This window comes from Syngnathus typhle, linkage group LG17, assembly GCF_033458585.1.
Source record: "Syngnathus typhle isolate RoL2023-S1 ecotype Sweden linkage group LG17, RoL_Styp_1.0, whole genome shotgun sequence".
In the NCBI taxonomy this organism is placed as follows: Eukaryota; Metazoa; Chordata; class Actinopteri; order Syngnathiformes; family Syngnathidae; genus Syngnathus; species Syngnathus typhle.
The window spans coordinates 4,997,316-5,013,621 of NC_083754.1; the positions used below are offsets into that span (position 1 = coordinate 4,997,316).

Below are 16,306 nucleotides of genomic sequence, written 5' to 3' on the forward strand. Positions count from 1 at the left end.
TTATTCATTTGTGCCGGAAATGTTGCTGTTTTTGTGTACTTGTGTGTGTGTGTGTGGGGGGGGGGGACGAGAGTATAGCATCTTAGATAGGCAATTGTTTCTCTATCGCACTGGTTTTAATTGAGCCATCAAGTCTTTCTTATTTTGTCGTACTGCTTCTGTAAAGTCCTCTTTTTTTCATTTTTTGTATTTAACAATAATTGGCCTGGGTCTGGCCTTGCCGACTTCTGTTTTTAAAGTATGATTTTGTCTTGTATTTGTAATTTTTCTTGGAAGAAAATGTTGTGAGGTTGCATTCAAATCTTACTAGTAGTTTTGAAACTGTAATCTCTCCTTTTATAATAATAAATAGCTTTGGATGGGGTTCAGTGAATTCAGTGAATACACTCGGGCTCATAATGAAAAGCTTGCTGGACCACAATTTACAGCAGACAAAAAGAAAAATAAGAGGTGCATATTTATGTCATGGCTCAGCATACACGTTAACAAACGGTTCATTCATTGTGGGCTCCATCTATTTTATGAAAGACTGCAACAAAAACACATCAATAACCTATACTCAGGTAATGATCAAAAAAGAAATGGTTCATACAAAGGTTTGGATTGCCAAAGAAAAATTCTATTACACTTCAGGATATAAGTTTCCTTGTATACATATACACCGAAGTTGAGGTTATGGTGCAAATGTTTTTCTTTTTCCTCACTATTTTTTTTGTTTGACATGACATGATGTAAAGAGCAACCCCCTCCCCCCAAAAAAAGAAAGAAAGCATTGATCATGATGTTATGAAGGACTGGGAGTACGACTCCATCTGGCAGCTGGTGTAGAGCTTTCTTTTGATAACATGAGAAACAAAAAATTCACGACATTAATAAAAATAAAAAAAGAGAAATAAAGAGTCGGAGGTGACAAAAACTTGCTGCGGCTCAGCAATTCATTGGTGTGCAAGGGCCTTGGGAATCTATATTTTAAAATGAGCTTGGACGGATAAAAGTGGGATGTACAATAACGGACAGACAGTAACAAAATGAAGATGTTGAACAAAGTGCCAGAAGAGCACTGGTTTTGGTATCGGCTGTAGTCCATGGGTCGGTTAGAATTCAGAAGAGGCAGCGGCAGTTTTTTTCTTTTCTTATTTTTTTTTTGTACTGGGAAGTCCGTCATGCAGAGTGGGGCAAGTTAAAGGGGTCTTTGCAAAGTCTTCATCTTAACTGCCATAATGCATTGTGTTGCTGGGGATGACCATGGGCGAAGCCATAGAAATAGCAGCACCCCCCATGGTAAACTGGTTGGTGACTGGATAGTAATTACCACTGCTACTGGGACCTGATTGGCCTGCTGCAGCCCCTGAAAGAAAAAACAAAGGATTACAATTCAAGACTCCCTGTGACTGTTTGCACGATAAATACACTTAGCTTACCAATGTGGATTTCTGTACTGTGTTGATTATTAACTGGACATACCCTGGACAATTCCTGTGCTCATGATGGAGCCCATCCTGGAGTGGGTGTGGTTCACAATACCTGTGTTCACTGCGAACAAAAAAGAAAAGCAGTTATTTGCTGTCGTATCAAAACATTCATTTTTATTAATTTATTAAGTCTCACAATGATTAGTCTCAGAAACAATGACTTGTCTATGTGTTGTTGCATCTTTGTTAACGCTCTTACGATTCTGTAAATGTGAGAAGTACTCTGAAAATATGTGAAATAAAATAAGTAGCAATCCCCTGGTCCCTCCAGAGTTTGGGAGCTGAAAAAGTCAGACTTGCACCATGAAACAAGCAAATGAAAACCTTAACTCGCAACTGCCAAGCGATTTGTCGAAACAATAAGCCCAAAGTAACAGATGCAACGCAGACCTGGCAACCACGGCTGTGCGGATCTGGCAACCATGGCTGCACTTTGACCTGCCTACAGTTACAACAGTACAGGAGCTTTTCGCCAGCAATGACCTGTAAATGCATCCATGAAATGAAGTACTGAAATTCCGTTGTCGATTTTCCCGTGCAGACCGCACTGAACGGTTCAAATCTCGATTTTATTCGATTTGATCCTATGCGACTTTCTGTCTAACGCGACTTGGTCATGGACCCTGATGGTTTTGTTTCAAGTACTATTTTAAACGGATGCTAAAAGGGCCGTATGAAGCTGAATGACTAACGCGTAAATCTTAGCGCGAGTGATTTGATGAATTTCTGTGACCAATTGCGTTGGATAAGAAGTTTGCACCAAGAGTTGGAAAAACAAAAAAACAATCTGGGTAGGTTTGACCTAGGCCTACGAAGATTTGCAGGTTAGTTGTAGCACCTCAAAATGTATAAAAAGGTCCATGGCAGAAATGTTAAAGTGAAAGTTTCCTCACAGGAAAAGAGTTTTTGAAGGTCCAATTTTTGCACAATTACAGGTCATACCTTTGTACCCTTGTCCTAGCTGGTTCACCCGATTGACTTCAAACTTGGGCTGTACCATGTTAAGACCTGAGACGACAAGGGAAAACAGCTTGAGTTTTTGAATTGCTGGGTGACGGGGCGGCTCATCAAAATTGGGTTCACAATTCGTTCGCCACAAGAACTGCTTTCGAAATGGTTTTTTTGAGAGCAGATGCTCTCAAAAATAATCCAAAATTTCACCAATATTTTGCCAATAAAACGAGATGAATTTTAGCGGTGCTAAACATTTATAAAAACTCATGAAACCATGAACACAAACAAGGCCTGGTGGGAAAAATATTTGATCAGTTTATTGTGTAATTTTAAAAAAATGTCTCTGTAGGTTCCTTGAGAATTTTTTAATGAAATTGTACTTTTTATAGAGCGTTGCAAAAATTTTGTGGTACATATAAGAGCCCAAGACTTACAAAAAAGAAGGATTTACTAAGGACTAGTGCCTCTTGAAGGTGAACCATCAAATCCAACTTGATCCAACTAAGTGCTGACTCATGATTAGTTTGTCGCAACAACTGCGGTCATTGTAACTGTGAGTTAGATGTGAATCATTTCTTTTAATTTCCTACGCCGGTCGTGAAATCCACAGAAGAAATCAATTAATTTCGCTTAACTGGTGGCTGGCTTTTTTTGATAATAAAAAAAAAACTGGGGTCCATGGCCGAACCACATTAGACAGAAAGTCGCATAGGATCGAACAGAGTAAAATGGAGATTTAGGTCTAGGTACCCCACGTGATAATCGATATTTCCTGCGGAAGCTAGCACGCATTGGGTCAAAAGCAGAGGCCGTTGCTTGTTTTCAAGAAAAAGATGAACACACTTTTGTGTTTGTCAATTTACATTCCAATTAACTCAAACACATGTTGCAATTTGGACAACGTGAAACATACAGTGCATCCGGAACGCATTCCCCTTTTCCCATGTTACAGCTTCATTTCAAAATAGTCAATTTCATAATCTTTCAACTTTTGGAACTTTACACACCAAAAAAACAAAAAAAACATGTCAATCAAGTATTCGCAGCCTTTACTCAATACCTTCAGCTTTTTTTTTTTAATATGATGCCACAAGCATGGCAAAATGATCTTTAGGCTGTTTCACCCATTCCTCGTTGCAACACCAAGTTGGAGACTTTTGATGAAAAAAAAAATTCAGATTTGATAGCTGTGGTTGAAAATAAGTCGAAAGGATTGAACTGAGAGTATCAGTGTGTTTGCAGCACACACTTCACACACTTTATAAGACACACACATGGCAGATGTCCAAAAGGGAACTTTCACCCATTTGGAACTTTCTAGGTCAATTACGGGGTCACTGTCAGTGACCAACAACATATGCAAAAGGCCGAGTGCTCTGCGCGCGGCACACATGATAGAATGCCTTTATTGTCATTGTACAACAGGTATACAACGAAATTAGGAATATAGCTCGCAAGTCAGGCTGCTCTTAAAGTTGGCCGCGTATCACGTTTGCAGGCGCATTATTATTAATTTTTTTCACCAAAGCTTAACAGCAGCATTTTTTTTGTAAATGCACAAACATGCACAAACTAATTGTGGACATTGTCATGCAGCGGTACAGCTATGCTGCAGCCCAGAACTACAACAAAAACTTAACACTTTGGATTCCACTGACATTGTTGTTGTTGTAGATCTAGTGAGAATCCTGGGTCCACTGAAAACTGCTTCCTCTGCTCTATGCGGAAAAAAACAACAAGTGCCCCACTTGATCACTTATTGTATGATTTACCCAGAAGTAAGGTCATTATTGTATCGAACAACCATTCACACTTACAACTACGGGCGATTTGGAGTGGTCAATTGTCCTACCATGCAAAAGTGGAGTATACCACAAATGATAAGATAAATATTCGGATACAAGTATTTATCAGTACAAGTGATCCGAGTGATCCACTCTCTTCATGCACACAAATACGTCTCCATGTTTTAAGCTGATAGCAAATGTATGTATAGCACACGTGCATCAATGAATGGGTTGCTCAAGGAAGCCACCTGAAATGTGCACATCATACTTTTTAAAATGCCATTATACGTAAATATCGTGACTCGAATATTTATTTACACGTGGAGGTCACTCATTGAGGAAGGTAATATATCTATATCTATATAGATATATATATCTATATAGATATAATTTGTCGATCTTGCTGGGGAAAGGGAATGATGTGTATTTTATATGTATGTATTTTTTTTGTTGAAGTTCAGACAATTGGGAATTAAGGTAACGTGTCATTTGTGTCAGCTGAAATTCATGTTATGATACGAGTACTTCACTACTTCTTACACACTGCGCACATCTGAGATCAGCATTTGGTTCTAAGGGGCAAGTTTTGCATTTGGTGAGAATTTGGTTGGTTTGCGTTTGGATGGCCTTGTCAAAACTCTTGACAATGCTGTCTTGCGTTGCAGTGACAAAACAGGGAGAAAGACGTACCTAGGAATAAGGTTGTTGTGAGAGACTGATGAGCCACTGCCAATGACTGTACTAAGGTCATAAGCTGCAGGCATTCCTGGATAGGATGATAAGAAACACAGCAATCACCAATATTAACAAAGAAAAAAAATCAATCGGATCAAGGTGGCACGTATGGGAGCACAGTTGGAGGTTGGTTGAATTACTTTACATTAAGCGCTAAGCTTTATTGTTGAAATAAGGTGAATTAAAATTGTGTTGCAATTCGATATTATTTGTGTGTGTGTTGAAAGGACCTATTTGAAAATGAGATATCTCTCAAGGGGCTATCCTTGAAATAAAAAAAATTCAGGATAAGGATTAATAATCTTTGGTAAAAATGATGAAAGTCATCGCTCCTGGAAGACAATCGTTTTAATTTTGCAGAGCAAACTACAGATGTTCCACAAAAGTTTTACTTAAAATCCCACCCCTTTGAGAAACATGTGCACGCAGACACGCAGAAACACACAGGCACACAGCGCTCACAACTTGAAGGTGGTGGGTTGATTCCTCACCCCTGGAGACCATGACAAAGTGTCCTTGAGCAAGACACTGAACCCTAAATTGTTCCTAGCGGCGCCTGGCAGCAGCCTCCCACTGGTGGAATATCTTAATTTCGTTGTAGACCAGTTGTACAATGACAATTAAGGCAATGAAATTCAATTCAAAAAATAGTTCAGCCTGCCGCCCCAGGGCAGCTGTGGCTATTTACATAGTTTACCACTACCAGAGTGTGAATGGGTGAGCGTATGAATAATGCATCAACTGTGAGCGCTTTGAGTATAGGCTTCTATAGAGAGAGGAAAAAAAAAAAAACAGGAGTATAAATCACATTCTTTGGGAAAAATACATCACATAAACTGACGAAGAACACTGGAGCTCAGACTCGCCACCAATAATTCTTGTTCTTTTAGTAAACATGGTGAAACGTATGATTTTTGTTCATATTCTTCCCATTATTAGGAAGGATGGATGGATGGATGGATGGATGGATGGATGGATGGATGGATGGATGGATGGATGGATGGATGGATGTCAGAGTGTTCCCTCACATTGCTCTTTTAAGACTTCCGCTTCCGAATTTTATACCAGCTTTCTGTCAGCATTGTTTGCACTCCCAAAACTGTGCATGGTTATTAGCATTGGTGTTAGTCAATTACACTTTCTTAACCAATGAGTTTCATTTGCATGGAGGTGGGTAATTTCTCCGCCAATTACATTTAAATTCAGTACGCACATATACCACAGGCCCATTGAGACACATTCTGCTTGGCATCGTAATCACGTGTATGTTTTGTGAATTAGATACAATCTGTTTATGACCTTTTTAACAGTTAGCGCCACCCAAAAGCAATGCATTCATTCAGTGAATTCAGTGTATTGTTTAAATGTGCCGTAGAGTGCTTCAAAAAAGAAGTGCGTCAGTCTATCATTCAGACTGAGGTCACATAACCAAAAATACGAAGATTTTTTTTTTGATAAATCAGATAGAGGTGGGCAAAAACACAATCTCAGAGCGGTGTTAGCGCGTCAAAAAAGCATCTCTGAACCCACCCCAGTGTTGATGGCAGGAAACGCGTTTGACAAAACTTCTGCCTCCAAATACAGTAATGTTTTAATTTTAGTTTAAAATGGCTTACCTTAACTAGAATCCCGCGTCGCTTTATGGCCAAAGGTCGAATCCTGGTCCGATATTGCGCCTTTTACTGCTGTAATTTCTCATCCCACATTTTTTTTTGCTTTGATTACTCTTCTCGTGTTTCTGAATTTCTACTTGGAAAATACTTTTGGTACGTTACTGCCACCTATAGCACGCCATAAATAAGATGGTTAACGGCTGTAATGCCTGCTGTGACTTCACGGCTATTGCTAAGGTTGGTGCCATTCCGAGCTCTAATTTTAATATGAAATACATCCCACTCAATCGTGAGGGTTATGTTATAAATAAAATGTGCGATACAGGAATACACATTTGATCACATTTATAGCACCTTTTTAGGTCTTTACCACAATAAAAACACATTTACACATATATTAAGGGAGCGCATAATCAATGACCAATGTGTTTTCACTATGATGATGAGGATGATGAAGGTGCCATACATTCCCATTTCAATGCAGAAATAAAGGCCGTTTTGTAAAAAAATGAATGAATAAATATTGCACATGTGTTGAAAATGACCATTGAAAATTTTACGTCCTCATTAGCAAATTGTACAAGTTTCAGTCCTTCTACATCAATGACTTTTTTTTTTTTTGTAATGAACAAACTAGCTATGGGCAGTTCATGTCTGACTGTGCTTCTTTCAATGCTTCTCCATCAATATCGTTTTGGAACTACAGCACACCATACATCAGGATGCCACTCGGCCAATATTACACAACAGATTGCGAAAGGCGGGAGTGACCAGCAAGGGAAATTGTCAGAATACGAACGGAACAAAAGGGATGCTCTGATTGACTAAATCAGAAGTTATAGGTATTTAAACTCACACCTACACTACGAAATGCTGGCAAATGGCAAAAAAATACACCCTTAAAAATGCTACATTAAAAACAACCCAATTTGGGTTAAAGAAATTGGACCAAAAACAACACATTTTTTGTATTTGCAAAAGAACCCAAAGTTGAGTCATTTTGATAACATAACATAAAAATTATGTTGATGTGTGGCCAACATCGATCTAAACCAGTCCAGCTCTCGTCGTTGTAGCTGGATGGCAGGGCAGCGATATTGATGCAATGTGATAAATAAGTAAGCCATTTGGAACAATCCCCCCCCAAAACAATTCGGTAGTTACAACCAAATACATTAATATTTTTTGATAATATTACTTCTATTAATATTTTGAATCTGAGAGTACAATTAAATCTCACGACGATCAAGGTATTCTAGAGAAAAATATGCTGCCAGTGTCGGAAAGCTTGGTCTCAGTCTCAGGTTACCAAAAACGGAACAAATTGAAAATGAAAAAATTGCACAAACTCAACACTGGATTCAAAAGGTTGTACAACAAAATATGAATGTAAGGAGATCATCATTTTTGTCCAGGCCTGTTTCATGAGTTTTTAAAAACTTTCCGTTGAACCACAACTCAAAAGCATTTTTAAATTTATATTTTTGAATTTGTAGCTAACTTCACACAATCTCTGTGACTCCTAGGGGGTTTTCTTCCATTAATAGAAGTGTACCATGTATTTTGTCCATGTGTGTATATAAGGATGAAGAACGTTTTCGAGGTTGGGTGTTCCCAGTGAATACATTAATTAAATTAATTCTTAACATCTTGCTTTAATGTTTGTTATTCACCTGATGTGGACATACCTTGACTCATGCTGTAGGATATTCCTGTATTCCAGATATTCTCAGAGGGGGAGGTGTAATGCGACCCAGGAGGTGGATTTGGGGTGGTACCCGTGTACCTGTAAATACATATATGTTTGACATTATGAAAACAGAGCACTCCCATGGAGGTGGCTTTGCCACAACAATCAACAATCTGGTTTAAGTGCAATACTTAACATATTCAGTTTTCAACGCAAATTGTCGCGAAATCTCGGACAAAGCTTTGTAAACCGACTCGAAAATGAGTAAAGGAACCCATTCATTTAGTAATTGACTCACCTAAAAAATGGGTTCTTTAAATCCAAGAGGTTGCTGGACTTTGATCCAGTCTGGTCCACCTGGGCAGCAATACTGATGTCATAACTTTGTCTGTTGGGAAATAAAGTATCACCTGATGAATAAGACCTGAATGGCAACAGATTTTTTTTTTTTTTTAATTTCAATGAAAAATAGACAGTTTAGGTTAAAAACACATTTTGATTCTATGGTTTTTAACTCAACATGACAATCTGCATTGTTTTAGTGGCACAAAAACAAAACACAACGTTCAATTGCAAAATATTAAGAAAGAAATAAGTAAACATATGTAGTAAAATGCGGAGCTAGTAAAATGCGGTCACATTTCTGGATGATCAGTTTCTTATTCAGAGACAATAATCACCTTTTGTTGGCCACTAGTATTGCAGTCCCGGACAGTGTATCCCCAGCCTTTGTGAACAAAGGAGACTGCAGCAAACAGCGTACCTGATACCAGTGAGTAAGAGGTTCTGTAGGTGCAGTGGACAGCCACACTGTCGTCCTGTCAGGAGACAACAAGCAATGACTTTGAGTGAGAGGACATTTATTTATATAGCACTTGAAGCAGAGGGACTCTCCTGTTTATGTTCACAAATGCACTTTAGAGCTAGATCATTCATTTTTTCATGTCTGCTCAATAAAATAAAATAAAATAATAATAATAAAAAAAAAGGTAACATTTCTATCAGGCATTCGTTTGTATTAGAAAATTATCAAAATCTCATCTTGTTCTCGTTAATAATTTATCGTGTGACTTACACTGATCCTATGAATGCCACGTCAAACCAGAAAGCCAGACCGTGTACAAGGCCCGAGTGCATCATGTGGAACTTAAAGGGGATCTCTATCCTAAAAGACAAGGGAAAAGGTAATAAAATACATTTGGTTGACTTGTATCTCTCTCTCACATACACCTATCATGAATCTGTGAACACGTACCTGTAAAGATCCTCTTCTTTCGCCTCCAGAAAATTGACTGTGTATTTGACTGACTTTGCCATCAAGATACGGATATCAAACGTGTCCTGTGGATGGAGATGTGAGGTCGTCCCATCAAGCAAAAGTAACATAGTGCTAATAGTTTCTGCAATAACCTACTAGCCCAACTACTTGATCAGTTCAGCCATTATACACACAATTTACAATGGGTCTGTGCATATATTTAGGACCACAATGAGCGGATTAGCTAACAGGCCAGAGTCCGCTTATTGACTGTCCTTGGTATACGTACCACGATTGGCTGGCGGAAATATTCATCCACTGCTGCACCCCGCAGCGCAGAGAGATCTACACCATGGAAAGAGGGCTGGTACCTGAGGAACCAAAATAATAATAATTTTATGTTTTAAAACGTTGCAAATGTGTCTAATATCAATATTAGACCGGAGTATAAATATCTTTTGTCACTTGTTTTTTGCAGCCAACCCAGAATAAATTGAGAATTATTTATCTCCATCAAGTCTTGCCTGTTTTTTTTTTTCCCCCTACTCACCAAAAATTAGCTTTTGTGAACTGCTCCATGTATAGTTGCTCATCTGTGAAAGGTGCCAGGTGAACATCCCCAATGGTCGGGAACATTTTACCTAAAACCAAAGCAACAAAGAAGAAAAACATGTCCTCGTTAATCAGAATTGTACAAACTAATCATGTAAAATACAACAACATTTAATCCAACTTTCTTTGGGATTTTATCATTATAATCAAGTGTACCATTGGGTTTAAGGAACTTCTTGGCATGCAAGTAGCTCTCCAGCATCCGCTCATTAAAAAGCATATAGCCCATGGGCTCTGATATGATGATGTCCACTTGTTCAGGGAGTGTCACCTCCTCCACCTTTCCTGGTACAACAATTACATGGTCCCCAAGATGGTTACTGTTAACCAGCACCTGCAAAAGTAGCACACACGTGATGAGTCAGGTTTGATTGATGTCGGAACCACACCCTCATTTACTGCTATTACGTTTAGGTTTTGAAATATTGCTTTTGAGTGTGTACCTCAGCATGCTGAGCCATTGTACTTGCTTCCACAGCATAGACCTTCTTTGCTCCTGCCTGGGCCGCAAAGAAAGACAGGATCCCAGAGCCACATCCAACATCCAGCACAATCTGGAGGAGAACATCAACATAACACAGCCGTTGATTAAAAACTGTACATTGGCATATTATTATTATTATTAATCTAATGCATTGGATTTATTGTGCTTTTCTATAGCCAGAGCGATTAATATGGCTCAACACATCCCTGAGTTGACCAAGCTGGGCGAGTGACATGAATCTAGACGTTGTTAAAAATAACTTGAACAGCTCATTACCTTGTCCTCAAAGTCGGCGTGGTTCTGCAAAATGGCCCGTTGGTAAGTCCCTGTGCGCACATAGTCCTGCATCATATTCTGTTGTTGCGAGAGGTATCCATAAAACTGCAAGTATGAAAAACAAAGAAGTAAATATGATTCATTGCAGTTAAAAAAGAGAAAGATCAAAATCCTCTACAAATGCTCAAGGGATTCATGCTAAGTGTCTACTCACCTGGAAGTACTGTATGGCAGATGATTCCTCTGTTCTGTCACTGAAGACTGACCGCTCACAAAGATGGCCCCGACAATTCTTCAAGACGTTATAAAAGGACTGAAAGTCTAAAGTTGAAACGGTGCAACAGATCAGGTTACAAGTTAACTAGCGGTGCTAACAATAAAATCCAACTTTGAAGTTAGGGTACCTGCAGGTGAGGAAAACTGAATTAGGACACTGTTGCAGCCCAGTGTGATAATGAACGACTGCTTCCCCACTCTGCTGCATTCCGTCTCCTTAGAAACTGAACACTTGAAGATACTTGCGTCCTCTCCTGGAAAAAGAAAAAGAAAAAGGAGATTCTGTATCAGATGAAATTTCAAAACAATTCATGTTCCAGTGTCTGTTTTGCAGCTGGGTCAATATCATGGCATTTTTGGCGTAGAGACAAAAATGTACATGAAAAATCAATGTATTCAAGTCATGAGTGGTTCGTGAGTGGCGACGTAACATGGTGTCACTCTTGCTGTGATGCTTTAAGTAGCATCTATATATATATTTAGGTTATTAATGTGTGGTGTTTTTCTTGAGGCAGAGAAGGGCGGGGTGAGCCTTTCAGTTACTTGTGCATTAGGTTATACACCTGTTTTCAAATATGTTCGATCCGATTGATTGCTGAATGCTAAAAATAGGACTGATTTGATCCAATAACAATCACTTTGGCTTTCTGGAGGTAGTTCATCATCGAGCCCGACTGGGTAGTTTATTTGTCAGCCGTCATCACACGTCTCTTTTCCGCTGCACAGATTTACATATGTTCTCAATAAAGTCCGTGTTGCTTCAGTGTAAACTAGCTTAGCGCCTAGGAGTACGCAAACAGTCGTAAAAGTAAACACTTACATCAAGGCCTGCATACATATATGCTACTGTTTATTTTTTTTAACCAGTGCAGCACTGTTTAGTGTAGACATGTCCACACTCCACAGTAATGCCATTGATGGGTGAGCATGGGACATAAGAGCCCTTTAACAATCACAGCTTTGACAAAGTCAAAATTGTGTTGTTTGAGATCACAAGTTCGGTCTGTAAACACTAAATTGTTCAGCCCTAGGCAAAATAATCCTAGCAAGAGTTGCAGTTCATGACAAAATAAGCAATGCCTAATAATGAGTACACATCAGACTGTTTTGAATAAAGAATTAAATATGTATAAGAATATTATTGGGAAAGAACAGTTTCATTAATGCAGCCTTAATTTGATTTTAGGAGGGAAAAGCGAGCCTATTGTTTCAAGAACAAAGACGAATGCATAAGGAAGGCCTTTAATCAAAAATGAAAGAAAAGCATCAATAACAATTCATCTAACTACACAATGTTATGCTGTATTTAGACGGCTTTGTCAAGTAACTGGAGATATACGATTAAGCGATCTACTACTGTACAAGGGGCTACCGCTAAGACCTCAACGTCCCGCTGCTCGTAACGTTGACATTTTTCCCAAAACAATGTTGCAACCTCTATGGACTAATCGCAAAATAGAATTAGAAAAATGATCAAACCTTTCAAATCATTGCAATTAATATTCAAGAGCATCGTTACACAAAACTACACCGCGTGTTAAAAGATTCAAATGTATATTGATGTATTGCAGCTATTCGACGTTGTCTTTTTTTAGCCATGTTAAACAGACGATATTTTATCACGAGTATAATTACGCCTACAACCGAGGCACTGGAAAAATATTTGCCTTGCGGTTCCCTCCTGAAACGCTTCGTTACCGCGTCATGCATTACCGTTAGCCAAGGCTATCAGAAAAGCTGTATAAGCATGTGCAAAGCAAAGCAAACCATAGCATAGCTTAGCATAGCTTAGCATACCATAGCATAACATAGCATAGTATAGTTTCGCGTAGCTTAGCTTAGCTTTAGCACTGGTGGTGTAGATGCCACACATGTCCGATGCGTTAATGTTGAAATGGTTACCGTACCATTAGAGAGGTTGAGTAATGCAGTCTCCTGTGTGGTTTTTACTTCCAAACGCAATGGTTGCTGTTCTGAGTGTCGCTGTATTTCTCCATTTGCGTCTCCGATAGTCAGCAGCCGTACGCCGGGAAACACCGAGACCGCCATTTTCAATCTGAAAGTGTACAGGTCAGGCAGGTCTGTGTGGCATTCTACTTCACAATTCGGGATACATAAAACACTGCAACAGCGCCCCCTTTCAATAAAATGATGTTACGAAAACATACACAACGTTCTTGAACCCATATCTTGAGTTCAATCTTTTATTTCGCTTTATGTAGAAACGACAGGAATAAAAAGTCTCCATTCACTGTTAACCAAACAGCATATTCCTATTTTTAATAATTGATGTTAGATTTAATTTATTAATGTCACTTCGGTGACTTACTGTTGATGCTCCATGGAAGGACAGAAGCCAGTTTAAGTTATTAATATTATTTTTTTAATAATCACAAAAAGTATACAGAATATAGACAATTGTATTATCAATTGTGGTTGGGGTTTGTGTGAGGGGTGGGGTGGGATGTTCCACTTGAAGCATTGTTTTGTTCTGAAGACTCTAGGATTGCAGAGGGACTAGCTGCTGTGGTAGACTCTTTCTGAACCAGTTCAGGCTCATCTTTACCGGGTTGGGGTGGGTGGACAAGGACCATGTCGATGAGACCAAAGTCCTGGGCCTCCATGGGGCTCATATAGCGGTCTCTCTCCATTATATTCTCTGGAAAACAGAACAATTAAAAACTAACATTCATCACTGACCTTGTGCCAGAAGTCATTTTTAATATCATTGATTAGAGTTTGTTTACATAAAACGTGTCATAAAACATTTCTGGAGGGACCTTACCAATAGTTTCGAGCATTTGCCCAGTGTGTTTGGAATACAGATTATTTATTTGTTTTTTCAATTTCATGATCTCTTCAGCCTGGATGGCGATATCAGTGGCCTGACCCTGGAAAAGAACAATTACATCGCAATGTAAGATATTTTATAACTGCAGGCAGAGAAAATCTTCTCGTTTTGATTTGAAATCTGGATTTGTCTTACCCGAGCACCTCCGGATGGCTGATGGACCATGATACGGGCGTTGGGTAATGAATGCCTCATGCCAGTTGTCCCTGCTGCAAGAAGCAAACTACCCATACTAGCAGCTTGACCAACGCACCAAGTGGAGATGGGATTAAGGATATATTGCATGGTGTCATATATAGCCAGACCTGCTGTTACCACACCACCTAAGGGAATTAAGAAACATCTTACTAAAGAGTATATAAATGATATATATATATTTTTTTCTTGTTATTATTATCTATATTATCTGTTTCACCTTCACAATCACATTTTAGATATATATGAAGCCTTATTATTCAAATGGCACAATAATGAGGATTTCTTGAAGACCTCCAATTTCTCACCAGGGCTGTTGATGTACATGTGGATTGGTTTGTTGTTGCTTTCAGACTGAAGAAAAAGCAGCTGGGCAATAACCAGACTGGCCACAGAGTCATCAATCTTAGAGGAGGCGTCAAATAAAAAAAGATATGCTGTCATCATCGTAAAAGCGTATCATAAAACAAAACCATCTGAATAAAACCATTCAAGCAAGAGACTTACCGGACCCATTACACAAATTATTCTCTCTCTAAGTAGGCGAGAATATATGTCATAGGCGCGTTCTCCTCTGCCCTGAAATGAAACACAAAAAACTTTTATATTTTATGCGTGACTACTTTAGGCATTCATAGTATGGAAGACAAATTTTGGGTATTGTGACCACACTACCATGTAATACAAAACAATAAATAAATTCAAGCAAAAGAATATTTCACTGACCGTTTGCTCTATAACTATGGGTATTAGAGGACTTTGCCATGCAGGACTGTAGTGGATTGATCTTCTTAATTTCATTCCAAGTCCCACTGTTCGAAACACCCCCTAAAAGACAAGAAGCAAGAAAGACAGAAGACATATGAACATATTTTAAACAGCTTGTTTGTGCGTTCTAATTTATTAGGGTTGAGTGTAGTTTGTCCAACTAGAGCTGCCGTAGTCTGACGTCATCAACAGTCAAGCTGAACCCGAGTAGATGTTGTACCTGCACTAGCCTTTGGGGGGCGCAGCCTGAGCATTTGTATAACCTGTATTCAGATGTACCTCAATATTTTGGATTTTGTGGACATCATTTTACTCATTAAGCGACATTAAGCTTGCGTGCGTAACTGCGCACCTATGGAGAAGATGTCCATAAAATCTTAAATATTGATCAAATCATTTTGTTATGTTGAGCTAATTCATTTGAAATGGATGTGTTAAAGAAGGGAAAGAGCTTAAACTGGCTGCTCAGGGGTTCAAATGTTGTTCAAACTGCCACCACGAAGTTATATTAATGAAATGCCGAAGTTTTACCATCTCATTTGTGCGTTTCCTTGGGTTTCGAAATGTTTAGTCTTTGGAGAAACATGGATACAACTGTACTTCCATAACACGGACCAACCAATACGCACAGAGTCATTTTCGTTTTGCATTGCAATCATTCCGGTGAGTACGTTTAAATAAAAAGTCAAGAGCATTACTGACCGTGAAAAGCGCCCTCATTGTTGAGAATTGTGTGTGTTTAACTCCTAACGTGACCAGGAGAGAGTTAGTTGAACTGGCTTTCAGATAAACTGACTTTGCCCAAGACACAATCTGTTACCTATTCGGGCACGCATGATCTGAGGCGCGCATGCGCAACAAGTCGGCCATCTTGAATCACTAACTACGGCAAGTAGCTGTGTCCACATTCGCAGTTTGCGTCCAATACTTGAAATTATTAACGTTGGAAATGAAAATAGAACGCGTTGAGCTTCAAACTTGAAAATTGATAAATGTAATATTCAAAATAAACATATTTGTATGAAATTTCTTTTCAAGTTGAATATAATTTTGCTTCACTGGTAAATTTCTTGAATAAACTATTTTCAGGTTTCACACTCACGTTAAATATTTATTGCTTTAAGCGCTTTTTCACTTGTCAATGGATATGGTCATATTTCATGATTATTATTGGAGAAAAAATGTCCATGTATTGTAATGCTTTTTATTTATTTTCTTTAAAAAGAATTAAAAACAATTAAAAGACCATGTATAGTAAGACCAAAAATTACCACGTAAGTAAGAAGTAAGACTTTTTTTAATGTCCATGTATAGTAAGGCTTTTTAGTGTTCTTG

General features: G+C 38.6%; 2 protein-coding genes across 9 annotated transcripts; both read right to left on the minus strand.

Annotated features, from left to right (window-relative positions):
• Positions 1 to 444: 444 nt before the first annotated feature.
• carm1 (coactivator-associated arginine methyltransferase 1) lies at positions 445 to 13,239 on the minus strand. Of its 8 annotated transcripts, none has more exons than XM_061302995.1 (16): positions 13,065 to 13,239; positions 11,286 to 11,411; positions 11,096 to 11,202; positions 10,882 to 10,986; positions 10,565 to 10,675; positions 10,278 to 10,455; positions 10,060 to 10,150; positions 9,799 to 9,880; positions 9,507 to 9,592; positions 9,327 to 9,416; positions 8,932 to 9,069; positions 8,550 to 8,639; positions 8,235 to 8,347; positions 2,415 to 2,480; positions 1,465 to 1,533; positions 445 to 1,348 (listed from the first exon to the last, which is right to left on the minus strand). In XM_061302995.1, exons 1-16 carry the CDS (start codon positions 13,204 to 13,206, stop codon positions 1,209 to 1,211), a joined length of 1,734 nt encoding a protein of 577 aa, XP_061158979.1. In that variant the 5' UTR covers positions 13,207 to 13,239; the 3' UTR covers positions 445 to 1,208. The 8 variants fall into 8 exon arrangements, 5 of the variants coding, with proteins under 5 accessions (XP_061158979.1, XP_061158980.1, XP_061158981.1 ...); XM_061302996.1 differs by having other exon boundaries at positions 8,250 to 8,347; positions 13,065 to 13,238; XM_061302999.1 differs by having other exon boundaries at positions 1,208 to 1,348; positions 1,422 to 1,533; positions 13,065 to 13,238.
• Positions 13,240 to 13,517: 278 nt separating this feature from the next.
• Positions 13,518 to 15,833, minus strand: clpp (caseinolytic mitochondrial matrix peptidase proteolytic subunit). The gene is made up of 7 exons (XM_061303349.1): positions 15,674 to 15,833; positions 14,930 to 15,031; positions 14,711 to 14,782; positions 14,512 to 14,608; positions 14,144 to 14,331; positions 13,943 to 14,048; positions 13,518 to 13,816 (listed from the first exon to the last, which is right to left on the minus strand). Exons 1-7 carry the CDS (start codon positions 15,689 to 15,691, stop codon positions 13,584 to 13,586), a joined length of 816 nt encoding a protein of 271 aa, XP_061159333.1. The 5' UTR covers positions 15,692 to 15,833; the 3' UTR covers positions 13,518 to 13,583.
• Positions 15,834 to 16,306: the final 473 nt, after the last annotated feature.

Coding starts and splice junctions, on each gene's coding strand:
- carm1 (XM_061302995.1), bottom strand. CDS start 13,206: ATGGCGGTCTCGGTGTTTCCCGGCGTACGGCTGCTGACTATCGGAGAC. Junction 10,151..10,277: donor GAAGTTCCTTAAACCCAATG/GTACACTTGATT, acceptor CTTTGGTTTTAG/GTAAAATGTTCCCGACCATT. Junction 1,534..2,414: donor GCTAGGACAAGGGTACAAAG/GTATGACCTGTA, acceptor TTTTGTTCGCAG/TGAACACAGGTATTGTGAAC.
- clpp (XM_061303349.1), bottom strand. Junction 14,783..14,929: donor CCATAGTTATAGAGCAAACG/GTCAGTGAAATA, acceptor GTTTCATTTCAG/GGCAGAGGAGAACGCGCCTA. Junction 14,332..14,511: donor CATGTACATCAACAGCCCTG/GTGAGAAATTGG, acceptor TAATTCCCTTAG/GTGGTGTGGTAACAGCAGGT.